The sequence below is a fragment of the Tripterygium wilfordii genome, chromosome 23 (genome assembly GCF_013401445.1).
Source record: "Tripterygium wilfordii isolate XIE 37 chromosome 23, ASM1340144v1, whole genome shotgun sequence".
Taxonomy (NCBI): Eukaryota; Viridiplantae; Streptophyta; class Magnoliopsida; order Celastrales; family Celastraceae; genus Tripterygium; species Tripterygium wilfordii.
In genome coordinates, this window is record NC_052254.1 from 607,081 (window position 1) to 623,959 (window position 16,879).

The window sequence follows — 16,879 nt, forward strand, 5'->3', positions numbered from 1 at the left end:
GTGGATATGGATTACTTTAGTGATATTTTCGACTACCACTTGTCAAGTTGTTCAAGTGAACAGGTAAATACATATACTGATGTAAATTATATTGTTGTTTTTTTGTAAATACTCAGTGTAAATTATATTGTTTGTAGGGTGATTTTATCTCAGTCGAAATAAAGCAAGAAGACGAACATGCGGACGAGATGGTTGATAATATCGAAGTTAACGATAGATGTGAATTTGAAACTGATCAAGTGTTCAAATCGCGACAATCGATGATCGAGTGGGTTCAACAAACTGGACACAAATTGGGATATATCATCATCATTTATAGATCAGATATTGGTGGGTTCGGCAAAAAACACAGATTACAATTCAAATGTGATCGCGGTGGCAATTACCAGAGCAAGAAACCATCAACGAAACAGACTGGCACCAAAAAAATAGAATGTCCGTTTACAATCTTATCAATCAGAGAGACACAATTGCAATCTTATCAATCAGAGAGACACAATTGCTCCTCAATTTACAATACTCAGTCTATCTCTACACAAGAAAGTTCGATGTTAAGAAAGGAAAACTATTATTTACGATCCTATATTGATCAGTTTCCAGCTATACTGCACCCTTACATCAGGGACGTGTAAGATGTAAAAGCTGATGGAAATTGCGGCTTTCGATCGATAGCTGTGTGTCTTGGTCATGGGGAAGATGAATGGCCCAATGTTCGGTATAACCTGATGGCAGAGTTGGACGCATTTTGGAAACAATATGTTGAAATACTTGGCGGTGAAGAGAGGGCATACAGTGTTAAACACTCACTGAATTTTTTTCAAGATGATGTTGCAGCACCATTTGAGCATTGGATGATAATGCCAGATATGGGTCTATTGATTGCTTCTGCATACAATGTGATATTGCATGTTCTTCATCATGCAGAGAGTTGGACATATCTACCACTACGTACAGCTCCTCCATCACCCTATCTACGCGTTGCCATTGCTATAGGGCACGTAAATGGTAATCACTACGTCAAAGTTGGTTTGACAAGGAATTATCCAATGCCTCCCATCACACCCGAATGGGTTCACTGTAGACATACTTGTGCAGCTGCATGGGCGACTCCGTATGCGGAACGATTAGATGCGTACATGCACTCATATGGATTCATCAAATCTTCATCTGAAGCTTTTATTCATGTACTTGAATAAATTATTATCTATGTCTTACAAAATTATGATAATTAAAAAAAGCAAACAAATAATCTTAATCAAAACATTTAAATTAATAAATGTATATATATATTCTCTGCCCTATATGTGTGTATGTGTATATATCTATATATATATATATGTGTATGTATATGAGATGAGACATGATGAAAAGATATGACATGACAAGACAAATAGTGACAACCTAGGGGGAGGGGGTTTAAAATAGGGAGGGTTTGTTTATCAATTTCCCAGATGATAATGGCATGGAGACTACTCATATCTCAAAGTCAAAGCAAATTAACTAAACCTACTGTAGAGAGCGGATCACAAAAGTCAAGCTCCCACCTCACAATATATGATTTGCATTATCCGAGACAACAGAATCTTTGTTTTTGTTAAGTAATCACAAGACTAATAATTCATGCATGTTTGTTTCCTCCAATACAAAACACACAATCAATCATATCATATCTTGACAAATCGTATGGTGTAAATGCAGTGATTTGAATGTTTCAGCTCAAATAATTCATTCCCAACGAGTGATTATAATCGAATTCAGCATGACATACGCGATGAATTGTTTGATAAGCATAAACCATGTGTTCAATCTCCAAACACTTGAGACCTTACAAAATTTAGGGTTGTTAAAAAATTACGGGCTTACTGAATAGAACGGTTAATCAACCGTTCAATCAAACGATCGATTATTTTCAAAAAAAATTAGTGAAAACCAACCAAAAACCGGAAAAAAATAAGAAATAAACAAAGCTGCGATATGTTCAAATGAGAACCGGGGACAATACCTCGAGTTGTACCAAATACACTTGAGTTTTCACCAAGGCCAAAGCCACGAGGACCTAAGGCCTAAAGCGTGAACAATACCTCAAGTGAATTGGACTCGAAATCTCTCACACATCCTTCTACTTCTCACATCATTTTTCTCATCCCTCTCAATTTCTTCAAATTATAGCGTACTCTAAAATGTCTCTCAAATCTAAGATTTCATGCTCGATCGATCTACTTGAATTACTTTATATTGTAGATGTTTAAGGACAGAAACATGTGCACCTCATGAATATGATCAAGTTATTCATGTTGCATTTATTTGAAACATGTAGATATACTACACACCTATTACAATTCGGACAGCTTCATTAGCTTATGAAGGACATCAAACATGTTAATTGTCTGCATAATTAAATTTGGAATTTCCATAATTTCATTATAATGAAGAAAAAAAATGGACACGCAGAGACGAGTTTGAGGGTTCTACAATTCCTTTGACTCTATAATTTAGAGCTAATGCTAGAGAAAAAGTTAAACAAGTTAATTTTAAAAATAAAAAAATAAAAGTGTGGTGTGACATGATACATCTCTTGAACCAATAGAGTAACATTGTAAATTCTCATATTCTAAACGAATAGTGAAGACCCGGATCCTGCAGAGACATACACATAAGACTTTACAGTTGTTGATCATAATTTGACTAATTAATATATTATCTGTAATTTAGAAGGGATAATTAATTTAAGGTGCTATTTAAAAGACCAATTCTATATCGTTGGGATACCAAAAAAAGTTCATGGGCCGGGCCTGTTTGGTAGCCCAATGAGACACCCGTCCCGAATGGATATATCCATTAGATTTAAGCGGGCGGCAAATCCTCGAGCTTTGGAGTTATATGGATTTAAGCGGGCGGGGAGGTGTTTTTGTTGTTGTCGTGGGCTGCTGGGAGGTTCTTGGTTTTCCTTGTTTAATTCTTTCTCGTTGATAAAGTTCTGATTTAATAAAAATAATAATAATTAAAGGGTTATTTATGCAAGCAGACAATTTTTTTTAAAAAAATACTAATGAGAAATCTATTTCTCATTGAAATCGAACTTTGGGCACACATATATTTAACCCAGGGGCGGATCTAGAAAATGTTATGAGGGGGGCTTGGTCTATAAGCGGGTGTGAAAAGGTTGGTGAGGTTCGGGGCCAACGTCCCTAAAATTTTTTTTAGAGCTATTTACAGATATCCAACAAAAAATAGTCAAAATATATCTATATATTAATATGATGATGAAGTCTTACAATTTAATTTTTCAGTTCCAAGAACCCAAGTCTTGAGACTCCAACTATACATACAAAAAAAGTGCTAAATAAAGTCTTTATAATCGACTCCGTCGAGTTTTCATCTTCTAAAATTTTTCCATGATTGTTTCATTATCAATTTCATCAAGAATTCCTCTCTCAATAAAGAAATGGGCTTATTAGGGCTTTTGGAGATACAGGCTTAAAAGATATAGGCTTATAAGTATGTTTACTAATTTTTTTTCAAAAATTGAGGGTGCGCTCTAGGCTCAAGCTACATCCGCCCCTGATCTAACCCAATCGATTACCAACCGAACAATAGACAACTTTAACGGGTCACGATGTTGTATTCCTATTTTTGTAATGCCAGATATTTAGCAGATATTAATTAATATCTAAGATATTTCCCATGGATCTAATGTTTGGTAAGTTCGTTTGTCATATGTACAACAATTTGGCACAAAGTTATATATCTGCATATATATATATGGATAATATTGTACACACCAAACATTATATAATGTGCCACACTTGGTAGCCAAACATGGAATGAAGTCCCATATATATCGACATCACTGCCAAAAGAAATGTCGATGAGATCAAGTTCAATTGCTAGGGATATTTTTGCCAACTTTCTTCTGATCCTAGAGCCTCAAAATTATGCAAAAGTAACATACTTAACGTTTTGTTTGGTATTAGACAACATACGTAGTTATGAGATCAAGAATTATATAGTGGACTAGATATGTTGGAAAACAAAGTCCAAACGCATCAAGAATATTGTTCGTTCCGGGCCACGAGCCCTCACGGATTTGTTATTTATGGACCATCGTCATTGGTTCTTAGGTTTAAAAAACGCATTTTTGTGTGAGAGGTGCAAAACATTTACTTATGTACCATTTGGTTGAGTTATGACAGTCCAATGTGGGAGATTAATCTTGACAAGATATGCAAAGAAGTGAATGGTATATATTTGAACCGTATGGGTTTGGTAAGCTTAGAAAAATCTTACATGCATACATACACCTCCACATATATATATATATATATACACATGTTTTTAGGTGAATTGGTAGACAAATGTTGTTGCTGGCATCGTATCAATGTGGCCCACAAGAGCTTTCCCTGTTATCATCAGCAAATTAAGGCCACAGTATATATTAGGTTTAAAATTACTGTCAGCTTAGCTGGTCATTCCATTTTAAACCAATCACAGTTTTAGGTGAAAACGAAAGCTCTCTTGTCATCTTTAGGGTTTTTGAAGGGAATCATTTCCTTTAATATTATAAGGAGTTTTAAATTATGATCATTAGTGGTACAATATTTCAAGTTATTGTACTAGAGCGATCAGTGAATAAGAAAAATTACTGATTAAATTCTATGGTCAAAATAGGGTTCTAGAAGATAGATGCATTGGATTTGAAATTAAGATAATACTTGAGATCCCAAAATTATTGGCGCTTACTAATTTACCATAGCCCTTGTTTTTTTTACTGTGTAAGATCTCTGCCAACATGATCATTCATATGTGATTAACTAACTAGAGTCAATATTAATGGATTGACTTAGGTTAAAAGTGAAAAAATGTTGATGGATCACTGTGGAATGTGGATATGAGAGGGTTTGAGTTTTGTTTATAAACCATTCGGATATCTGTTTTGGGTTATCTGATTCTCGTGGATACATAAGATTCGCAAGACTTTGTTCCTCCTTAGACTAACTATTACAGGCCAAAACCCAACTCACTGAGCAAGCACAACTACTATATATGGATTAAAGCCCAACGCACTAAGCTAGGAAAATATCTTCTTGGTAAGTAAGGGGTGGTCTTGCCCATATATACTACTCGGTTGGGACTTGTGGTATATTTGTTCTTAACAAAAACATGAAATTCGGCAAAACGAAATACTAGCCTGCCTCTCTCTCTCCCCCCCCCCCCCCCCCCCCATACTCTCTCTCTCTACTTTATGCCAATTTCTGATTCAGGGTCATCGAGAAAGAGATCAATTTGGGGTTAATTGCTACAACATGAGGAAGCGTCAAGTGGTAGTGAGAAGAGAAGAGCCATCAACAACATCATCCTCAATCACAATCAGGATTGTGAGATATGGAGAGTGCCAGAAAAATCATGCGGCAGGTGTCGGAGGATATGCCGTCGATGGGTGTACAGAGTTCATGGCAAGTGGAGAAGAAGGGACAGATGGTGCACTCACTTGTGCTGCTTGTGGTTGTCACAGGAACTTCCATAGAAGGGAAGTGGAGACTGAAGTGGTTTGTGAATGCTCTTCGCCTAATTCAAATGGGACATAAAGAAACTACCTTTTAATGTTTTCTTAATTTCAACTGGAAGTCTATATATATTTGTGATGTTTTTGACCTACTTGTTTGTGTTTTTGTTTTACAGTAATAGTTTTTAGGGTTTGATGACAAGATTAATCTCCGGCAGCCGGAGCAAGAAAGACAGAGAAGAAACGATTTGCGAACTTGGTCGATGGTTGAGTTCAGATTCAGTGGTGTGAGGTTGTATATAGCTTGAAGAAATTATGAGTGGAGCAAAGGAATTCAATGATGATGATGAAATATGGTAATTTAATTTGATGTTTGATTGTAATAAATAATCTATGATGAGATTTTATTATCTTTATCTGGAAATCCTATGGACAGTAATTTATTAAAAATCATCTTCATCTTCTTAAAGAAAGCAAATTAAAGAAGTAGAGATTCTTGATCCAAATTCTCTTTGAAAGCATAGGAAGCAAGAACAAGAACATATATTGTGAATTTGAGAAATTAACTAACCCTCCGTTGATGATGAATTGATGATCAAGATCAGTTTTTAATTGTGGTGGTTATATCTTCAAGGTGGGATTAGTTTGTATTAATTCAAGATTAATTAGTGCAAGACCCACAAATCAAATCATGTTGGTTGTTATTGTGGAATTAAATTTTTACAAAAGAGAGATGTGCTTAAAGGGTGATTAAAGCTTTAACTATGATTTAATCAACAACTAAAGCAAGAATTAGATGATATAATTGAACAAGTCAAAAACTTTAATATTTCCTACATATAGAATGCTAGCTATAAAACCACACACACACACATATATATGTATAATGTGGCAGGAATGCAATTAAAATTAAATTAACCAAACATATATATTGGGATATTCTTCATATTAATATAAAAATGAGGGTACCTTTGCTGATACCAGTTGTTGATATTTTTGTTAGTTCATTTTGTCTTCGTGAAAACAAATTGCAATAGATATTTATGGTGCAATGCATGTGGTTTTTGTGTACATAAGAACAAGTAGTACTACTGGTGTTTGAAGTTAGGTTTTCGAATATGGAGGAAACAAACTTCAGGTATATGTTGCAGTGAATTGGGTGGTTGTCAACGATCAAATATATATGCCTACATTTTATATATATATATATATATATATATAGCTAGATACATCAGTTAATTGTCAGGCCAGCCTGCATTTGAATTCACATATAATATATATAGCCTCTTCTTCTGCTGTTACTTGAATTGTTTTTTCTCTATTTCTATATATATATATATATATATATATATATTGCCATATTGATCTTTTCAGGCAATGGTTTTGAATTAATGATTGATAAACAGTTTTTGGTTTGCTAGAACAATAGTTTATTTTTCCTTTTCTTTTTTTAAATCAATGAAAGATTTGGAATTTTATTAAAAAAAGGGCATCAGTTTAATTGGATTATTTTTTTTAATAATATAGTTTTAGGGGTTGATGGTCGAGCGAAAATTAAGACAGAGAAGAAAGACTTGTGAACTTCATGATTGACTACAGATTAATTGGATTAGGTTAGAAAGAAATTTTAGGGCATTTGTTGTTTTGTCAAGAGGTAATTTAATTGGATTTAGCTTTTTGTTATGCTTTCACTAGTTTTAAGTCTCATGTCTTAACCCAAAAAAAAGGTATTTAAATTAACTCTATGCCATTGAATTAAGCTTCCTTCATAATTATAGTAGGAATATATATAAAAATATATTATATAATCTTATATATCAGGGATGTTTTCCTAATTGTGGTGGTAGTCATATATTTATTTGGTGGGATCACTTTGTATTAATTCAAAAATTACAGGACCACATATCTAATCATGTTGTTTGTTATTGTGGAAAATTAACAAAGAGATGGTGATTAAAGCTTAAGCCATAATTCTTCTCTCTTTTGATTGGTCAATTTATGGAGTAAATGGAATAAAACAATAACAAAAATCTTCCTTGGTTTAATTAGTGGTAGTATACACAATTGTAATAAGTCTTAATTATTTATAAAAGATCGATGCAAGAAGTTTTACACTATATTTGAAATGGGTAGTCGAGAGTGTTAGAGATGAGAGAAGAGAGGGTTCGGGAGCATCTTAATACCAATACTTGATATATTTGTTTTTCATGTGTTTTCTAATTTCATTTTTCGGAAAACAGAAAACAACCCTAAAAGCACGATTAATTATCCATTTTAGAAAACATGTCAAACAGAAAAATACTGAAAAACAATATGAGAACAAAAAACAAAAAAAATAATTTGTTTTCTAAAAATAAATACGAAAAACATAGAAAATAAAAAGAAACAAACCCAATGAACCCTTAACATTTAAGGACCCCTGCCAAACTTCCCCGAATCCCCACCCATCATTACTGGGTAGGCCTCCTAGAAAAAATGGGCCAGGCCCAGCTTACTCATTATTGAGGGCAAACTATTTGCAAGATACCCCAATTTCATACTCTAGATCTTTTAGTAAAGCATAATAAGAATTCTTATCTAACAATAATTTGAAATACAATGAATGTAAAATAAGGTTATTATTTAGATGTTATTTAGTCATTTGTCAACAAGAGATTGGGAAATGTAATAATTCAAGGAAGATTCATTGAATTATTAACACAATATAGTAATATATATATATATATATATATATATGTATGTATGTATCATGAGCTTACCCGACTAGTTGTGGTTGATGGGTCAATCCCAATGTCACATGGATCTCAACCAAACAAGCATGTGGTTAACACCACAGCCCATAAAATTGGTTTCTAATTTGGGTTAGACAAATGTGCTCTTTCCATTTTGTTTTTTAGCAACATTTCCATGTCCACCATTGCACATCAATGAACCTAGCGTGCACCAACTTGCTTTCCAACTTAATTCCAAGCATTTATATTCAATGAGAATTGAGAACCACATATAATTTATAGTCTATGTAAATCCAATCACAAATAGTGTCAAATGTATAATTTGAGTACAAGTTATATGTTTGTTGATAAGTGATAATGATTTGGATTAAGAATGACAAATTAACAATTAGCTAGCTAGTCTTGGATTCTTTTGTGATGAAGTAGTGTGGTAGATGACCTTAAAATAGTACTTGGACCACATCCATCATAAAGTGCACTATTAATCTTTGTTCTCCTAATGATCGATAGTGGTCCTCCATTGACTTGCACTAGTGCTTCTTTCTAGATATGAGCATCTACAACCTTTCCTTAATTGAAGAAGATAATTCATTCAAATACAAAGATTTAGTATTTTTAAACTTCCATATATCCTTTAGATTTAACTCCGTTTGATAGCGCTTATAAACCAATTTAACCTAAAAACTCGACGGAATTTATAACCAAACAATCAAGTGACAACGAGGTTTTCTGGTTTATTTGATAACTCTTTCTCATAGGTGACGAAAAACGGGTTTTAATAACATCAAACTAATTAATTAATATCATATTCTTATAAAATGGAGTTGAAATGGTGAATATATAGGACATTTAGTTAAGTTACTTTTAGGGTAAGGATATGTTAATTCCTAAAAAGCCATAGATATATAGCTAGTGCATTGTTTAGTCCTAGATTTCCCAAAATGCTTTACCCATCAAAAAGACAAGGAGGAACCATATTGATTGGTTTGGTCTAATTAGTGTTACAAATTGCGTGAAGATTAATTGAGGATGTATTGATCACAATTTCAATGTGCATAAATTGAAGATCACAAGAAATATTGGAGAGACAGGACAAATGCTTGAAAGTTAGGCTTAGGCACACATGATCACGACATAATCTAAAACCCTAGATGTTGTGGGTCAATCATTGATGCAAATGCACTAAACCTAATACTAAAGAAAGCTATGGAGTGAGTTCTCACAGAACTTGAATTGGCGTTCCCTCTTTAGCCAACCCATACTCATTTACACGACTTCGTCTTCTAAGTTCACCATGAACTCATACTAGTTTGAGTCTAGAGAAAATATTTGTTATTAATTAGAAAATTTGCCCTATTATATTCTGCATTTGACTTATTCCCTTCAACATTGTGGGATTTAGAACATTAAATCCCTCCATCAATCAATAGCTCTCTCAACATCACCAAACTTGACACTGCAACGACTTATGACTCCGTCCACTCGAGAAGGATACTACAGGAAATTTAAAAACAACTAGTATTGTTTTGGACCTAACTTGCTTGTATAGGAGACTAATTTGGACCTAACTTGCTTGTGTAGGAAACTAATTCCTTTGAAGTTTCATTTTGGTTGCATGGGTAAGTTTGTCAATTTGGTTTTGGCCAGATCCATCCATACATATATTATTTGTTAAACGAACAAGACACCAAAAATGTTTGCCCTTTGAATATCCAGACATAGGTTTAAACTCAAGGCATCATGCCCATGCACACAAAAATTCTTACCTGACGATATGGTAAATTGAGTGAAAACACAACTCGTCACCGTAAGGTCCAGCTATATATATATGCACTGGTTCTCACATAAAGATGTAAAATACAGACCACTATTTTTACCATTGATTTGAAATATGTGAGAGCCCAAACAATATATCCCACCTGTCATTTTAGGTAAATCAATGATGAAAAAATGATTCGCATTTTATACCCTTATATGAAAATTTCTATTTATATATATATAAAACAATTCTCACAAGTGAATAAAAAGTATAAATACAAAATCCAATAATTGTAATAAATCACAACAAAAGTGAGGGTCAAACATTTGTTGTGGGGTCTACAACATTTATGGTTGAAAAACAAGTTACCTTACAGATACGATGGGTCCCATAGCAAATATGCAACCCCTACTTTTTGTGATAATTTATTACAACCATTGAATTTCGTGTTCATAAAATTGATTCACACTTTTAAATCACATTTGAGAATATACACACAAAAGACCCAGACCCAGACCCGACAAAAAAATTAGGGACCTCATCAAAGGCCAAAAACCAAAACTAAACCACAAAGACTGACACTATACAATACAACCTCTACATTTAAGAACTATTTCGTCACCATCTTAATTTATTGACAATAATTTAGTTTACTATACATATCTAGAATTCTAGATAAGCTAGCCTAGCAGCTCCAATCCATTCTGCTTCCCTTGAAAGGAAAGTTAATTAACAAAACAAAGTATCATTATCACCTAATGCCTACTTTATATATTCAATTAATTAACCCAGCCCACCAAATCTAATCACCCACATTACCCAACAAAAGAGAAGACTGATCATACAAAAAATTGATACAATCATAAACAAACATCGTATCTAACATATAAGGTCAATTACCTCAAGCTTCTATATTTGTACTTAGTTCATTAATTAAATAAGAAGTATTAATTAGCACACTAATCTAGTAACCTCCCCTGCCGCAAAATACTCTGCTGCTTTTTCATAGACAGAACATAAGAAATTCATCTCACTCCCTCGGAAGAGAGACACATTCGGATCAAAAGACAGTTTTTTTCATGATCAATTTCTCCGATGTTTGTTATTCTCAACAAAAAGTGGCGATGATGATCATCAATATCAATCAAACTAGAACAAAATCAAAAAACAGAGGAAAATTAAGAGATTAATTAAACAACTAAGTGGCAGAGCTTACTCTATCTAACAGTACTTATTAATCCACCAAGAGATCAAGAAGATGAAGAAGACCCATTAGTCCCAACATGAATCTCAATCCCGTGGACCTTATTCTCATAATTTCCGTTGTTGTTTGCGGCGGCGATGGCGGTTGTGGGAGCAGTGTCAATTCGAGACCCATTAACATCTCTTTTACCGAAAGTGTTCTTGTTGTTGTGCATCCACACCTTCAAAACCCCTTTAGCGATCCCAATTTCGTTGCAGAACTCGTGAACCAAATCCTCGTCTCTCTTCTGCATCTTCCACCCGACTCGCTCCGCAAACTCGCACATTTTCTCTTTCTGGGTTTGTGTGAATTTCGTCCTGAATCGCTTTCTGGTGTTAGGACTCCCAGATTGGTTGAAATTTGTTGGGTCTTGCGGACCCGAAATGCCGCCGGAGAGAGCGAGTAGCATGTGAGGCGCTGAAGGGTAATAGGAGGACGAGATCGGCGGAGGAGATGCTGAATTGGGGCTCCGATGACCCGATTGCGGCACCGATTGCAGCGGAGGTGGTGGGTGGTGGCGGTGGTGAGGCTGGTACACTATCGTGGTTGTAGTATTAGGAGGTAGTGGCGTCAAAGGGTCATCCGGGTCACGGCGGTGGAAGTTGCGGTGGCAACCACATGCAGCACATTTTAGCGAGGTGGGGTCGGTTGGGGTGGCGGAAGGAGAAGACATGAACTCACCACACCCATCAAGAGCATGACCACCTAATGTAGCCGCGTGGTTCTTCTGACAGTCTTTGTATATTACCACCACCGGTTGGTGGTGGTGGAGGTGGTGACGCTTGAGAACTCCGTTAGTAAAGCTCTTAGTGGGTCGGATCCGGGTGGGTGTTTCAGTGTCAAGTTCAGGGGATTTAGGACCAACTGTATTTGGGGTTATCTCCATATTGGCTCAAACATCTATGGTTTTTTAAAGAAAAAGCACAGAAGATTTAATTGGGGTTAGGGTTTTGAAGAAACTAAGTATAAAATAACACAAGCCATAGAAGTTGTGGTTAGGTGGTATGCGAGAGCTTGAAAAAGTTTATGGTGGTTGTGGTGGAGGGAGGAGGAGGAGGAGGAGATGGAGATGGTGGGAGTGTATTTGATGATGATGATGTGCAGTGATGAGGGATGATAATAAAAACATGGGTTTTTGTGGTTGTCCTTCTTAAGTCTTAACACCCACTTGATGTTTTTTAACTTTTAACCCTGGTTATAATCTATGGTTAAGAAGATATGGACGGGCCCACTTAGGGTTATATATGCTAATGTCATACATATGCCTAGGGTAAGGGATTACCTTATCTAAACACATTTTTTTCGAAAATATTAAGATTTCAATAATTATTATCTCATTTGATGTATATAAAATTTTATAGGTATAATTCGATAGTTGGATTACCAATTGCATGGGATCTCCACCATAATTGTTTTTTTTGGCTCCTCTTGCTAAGGTCCGAGTCCTAAGTCATTAACTCGGTCTGGACTGGGTTGACTCGGGTGTTGGGGGCAATAATTTGATTGTGGTAAAACATCAACAACAGTAGCAGGAGGTGCCTGCAATTCTGAAACATTTGACTGCAATAAACACTAAAATTTTGGTAATTTTATTTTGTAATGATGGAATTACATTTTTACCTCGATGAGGTGAAAAAAGAGGAGCTAAAAAGAAGGGTAAAATGGTGTTTTCAATAGTGTAGGTCACTACGAGCCTAAAAATTAGAGGTATTTTTGTCGAATTTTAGGGCTAAATTGGATTTTAGTTTTCTGGGCAGATGTGGTTTGGTTTTGTTTTGGGACTAAAAAGACCTTGATCACGTGTTGGAAATACCGAATTAGTAGAACCTAATTTTGGAATTTAGTGCAATGTTGGTAATAATAATGATAAATCATCATGATTAACACGCTAAAAGAAAGAAATTAAGAGACACGTGTTAATATAAAAACTACGTGGCCACATGTACATTATGAACCGGATGCTCCCCCAATCCATCTTTGAGTGCTAATAATGAACAATGTGTCTGGCAAATTGAGACTAAAAGAGCTTCTAAGTGTATCTCACCAAAAAAAATGAAACAATTAGGGTGTAAACGGTTAAGTTTTTTTCTCGATTTTTTGATATGAATTTAATCGAATCGACGATCGATAATCGACGATCGATTATTGATCGATTATTAACCGATTGAAAAATTCAACTATCCGTCGATTCAGTTATTTCAGTAGTTTTGTATGATTTGGTTATTTCAATAATTTTATACAACCCTAAAAACAACATATCAACATGGTTTTGTGAAGATAAAAATGGCCAAAAGCGAGCGATCTATATATATATATATATAACTCACAAGTATTAGAAAGGAAAGAAAGATTGTTGTGTGATTTCATTAGGAGTACATATGCAATGATTATTTGTCAAATCCTAATGTCACCTTAAGCCTATCCTTTGACACTAATAAACAAACACAACGCATGCCTGCCCCTCCAAGTCAAGTTGCAAAATCTACAATGGAATATTGCTTTGCGAGACAAAAGATTTGCAATTATTTCCAAAAATCAACAAAGTGAAAAAGGATTTTTTTTTTATCATTCATAATTACATTGAAAAGACAAAGTCGAATCAAGTTAAAGTGATCAATCGAGACTTTACAAAAATAAAAGGCATTATATTTCCAAAAAACAACTAAAATGCCTTCTTTTTTATATAATTTATGCACAAACAATTCCTCCTCGAGAATTTCCATTACAAATTAATGGTTTATAAAGGTATTTATATGCCCACGTTGACATTGTCATTTTGGTAATTGTTTCAAACAATACGCTGATAGCCGCCACGTGTAAAATTTTTGTTCAATTGATCATTTCCTCGAGAGAAAAACTTTTGACACCCGACTCGAGTGAACGAGACCACAAGTCTCTACAATGCAAATTTGATGGTGTTGGGTGAGCTACCGAGTGACGAAAGAGTTAAGTCTCTTGCTCCACATCATCTTGGAGAAGATGTGAAATACAATATATAATAAGCAAAACTTCTTAACCAATAACAAATGTTTTTATTGTGCTCAAACTAATATGCATTGGTGTGGGAAGACCAAGGCATGCCAGTATGAGCTAATCTAAAGTAGATAAAGTATTATAAGTGCGAAGTGGGGCTGTTACAAAACTTCTCTGGACGCAGGACCAATGACCCGAGTTTAAGTTCATATGGGAAGTTTAAAGACAAATTTGTATGGTGCCATCCTTAGTTAGTTAAAAAAAAGTCATTTTGGTAATTTAGTAAAATATTATATATTAAATAATAAATAAATGTTTCTAATCGCCAAGTAGGGGCCTCCAAGGATCCAACTAAGCCAGGCTTGGCCCACATAAATCTCTTTTCTTAGTTGGGTTTGGTAAAATGTCATATTCAAATTTCAAAACTGTCCAACGATCCGATTCGCCACGCTACCCCCACTACTGTACAAGGGCTCCGAGGCGTGTGGCTCCATCCCATTACACATTAATTTGTGTGGCCAACAATTGGGTCGAGTTCAACTCTTTTTTGGTAACGTATAACCCATTCAATTGTTCATCGAACAATTGGTTGGTAAATTTTAGGTCACATAGAAGATCTCATAATCTCTTTGAATTAATTGAGACTTGGAACGAGGCATAGTATATGAGATAACGCAGGATGACATTCACATATGTTAGATTGAGCAAAAACCCATCTCACAAATTGCAATAAGGGAAAAGTCTATGAGACTTCACGACCTTCTGCTTACACTAAGAATTACCACGATCAAGTTCACTATTTCCGCCAACGACCCGTAGTTGGCCGAGTTCAACTCTCCATTTACAACATCTCCCTATTTCAGTATGTCATGCCAACATGGACATACTAACCGAAACTTAAATACAGGCTATACAGCAAGTAAATTAATTAAGGTAATTTGCATCTACATTTGTGTAAGTTATCAAATGCCTCCTAAACCCTAAACGGTAAAACCCTAAATACTAAGGACACTTAATTGCATTTCCCTATTATTTTATATATTTTTTAACGAATCGAGCCTGAGTTCAAGTTTATAGGTCTTACGAAGCCCGAGCATGGCTCAAGCGAGCCCAACAAAAGAATGACGAGCAGAGCTTGAGCAAACGGCCAGCATCAACTGACAAGAGAGTTAGCAAACGGCAAGAACTTTGCATAAGAATCAGACTCATGACTCATCCCTTTGGGCGTGGGTTGAGTCCATCTTCCACCTCCTCTTTAGTATCTATATGCCCTGTGGGCCTAACTTATGACAAAGAAGAATGCAACATACCCTAATAATGGTGTTCTGACAAATCTACCAAATGGTCATGTTAAGACATCACATAATAAATTATATCATATATATAAGGTTGTGAGATAGAGAGAGGAAATATAAGGGCTACTTAGCATCCACATAGTGGGGCGGCCTACATGCGTCAAGTCGAATTGTGAATGTATGTGTTGGTTATATATGAATGTGATGATGATGTAAAGTTCTATCCATAACTGGTAGTGAATAGTGAAAAAGTTAGATAGATTTTACTAAGTGGAGATACTATTTTATATGAATTTTGAATTACTGATTATAGGTGAGATTTCTAGAGGTGAATTCATTAAAGATCTCTTTGAAAATATTCTTCCTGATCAATGATGAGGTCACCTCGGTATCCCGAAGTGCTTTGGTCACCCGGGGGTTTCCAAAGTCATACTTGTCAGGCCATACCGAGGAATACATGCCGATGTGTCATCTGGGTGTACTGACATGCTTCCTAATTCAATTTTCTCTCCTTCAACCGGTGTGGTACCACGTGTCCACATCTCATTGGAGGGGTTATTTTTGATATTATCAGTATGTATACACACAATGTAAAACGGGGGTTGAGAGAAAATGAAGAAATATGATTAGCTTAGGCACAGCTAGCAATAGCAGCAATATATACGTTGTTAGTTGTGGTCTTAATAATTGAGTGCAGTAAGGACTACTACATTCATACCCACGTGCATGTTAGGTAGTCTGGGTCTGCTACCTCTCTGTGTAGTACTGGTGGTCCGGTGGATGAAAAAAACACAACAGCAAGATATAGGGATATGAGGGGGACAACTGCATAATAGGACTTTCCATGTTTTCATGATTTGGCTTCTAGAATCCTTCAAATCATGACCAGGTTTCTTATGGTTTTGCTTGTTTTAGGTTTTAACAAAAAAATTGTTGTTTTAAATTTCTGTCTGAAGACGCATTACAATGTCTCTCTCACACAAACCACTGGTGGTTATGCTATGCTCGAGTTTAGGGCCTAATTTTGTGAACAAAAACCAGACAGGATGTAGGCCCATTACCAGTAAGTCTGGGCCCTAGAGCAAAACCTAGCCCTAAAAAAAACCCTGGCCTTCTTCTTTAACCTTGAAGAATATGTATTTGGGCTTAGTCCATTTACTGACAGTAAACCCACATTGCAGCTGGGCCACACTCTGGCTTTCTTTTACTCAACGAATCTCCGCCACTGTATTTGGGTTGATTATTAGCAGGGCCGAATCCCAGCATAGATAAAATGGACATGGGCCTCATCTTTTTCAGCCCAGTGTACTTGGGCTGCTTTCTCGGCTTCTATAGAAAGAATTTGTTTCTACAAGAAGAAAAATTGGTAACAGT

The 16,879-nt window shown here is 35.4% G+C and overlaps 2 protein-coding genes across 2 annotated transcripts; one reads left to right on the forward strand and one right to left on the reverse strand.

Annotated features, from left to right (window-relative positions):
• The first annotated feature begins 5,203 nt into the window (after positions 1–5,203).
• LOC119993805 (mini zinc finger protein 2-like) lies at positions 5,204–6,003 on the forward strand. Its single transcript, XM_038841072.1, has 2 exons — positions 5,204–5,546; positions 5,680–6,003. The coding sequence occupies exons 1-2, from the start codon at positions 5,304–5,306 to the stop codon at positions 5,680–5,682; spliced, it is 246 nt and encodes an 81-aa protein (XP_038697000.1). The 5' UTR covers positions 5,204–5,303; the 3' UTR covers positions 5,683–6,003.
• Positions 6,004–10,972: 4,969 nt separating this feature from the next.
• LOC119992970 (zinc-finger homeodomain protein 10-like) lies at positions 10,973–12,361 on the reverse strand. The gene has a single exon (XM_038839823.1). The coding sequence runs from the start codon at positions 12,121–12,123 to the stop codon at positions 11,245–11,247; it is 879 nt and encodes a 292-aa protein (XP_038695751.1). The 5' UTR covers positions 12,124–12,361; the 3' UTR covers positions 10,973–11,244.
• Between the last annotated feature and the right edge of the window lie 4,518 nt (positions 12,362–16,879).

Excerpts from the sequence above, each read along its gene's own strand:
- LOC119993805 (XM_038841072.1), top strand. The coding sequence starts at position 5,304 with ATGAGGAAGCGTCAAGTGGTAGTGAGAAGAGAAGAGCCATCAACAACA.
- LOC119992970 (XM_038839823.1), bottom strand. The coding sequence starts at position 12,123 with ATGGAGATAACCCCAAATACAGTTGGTCCTAAATCCCCTGAACTTGAC.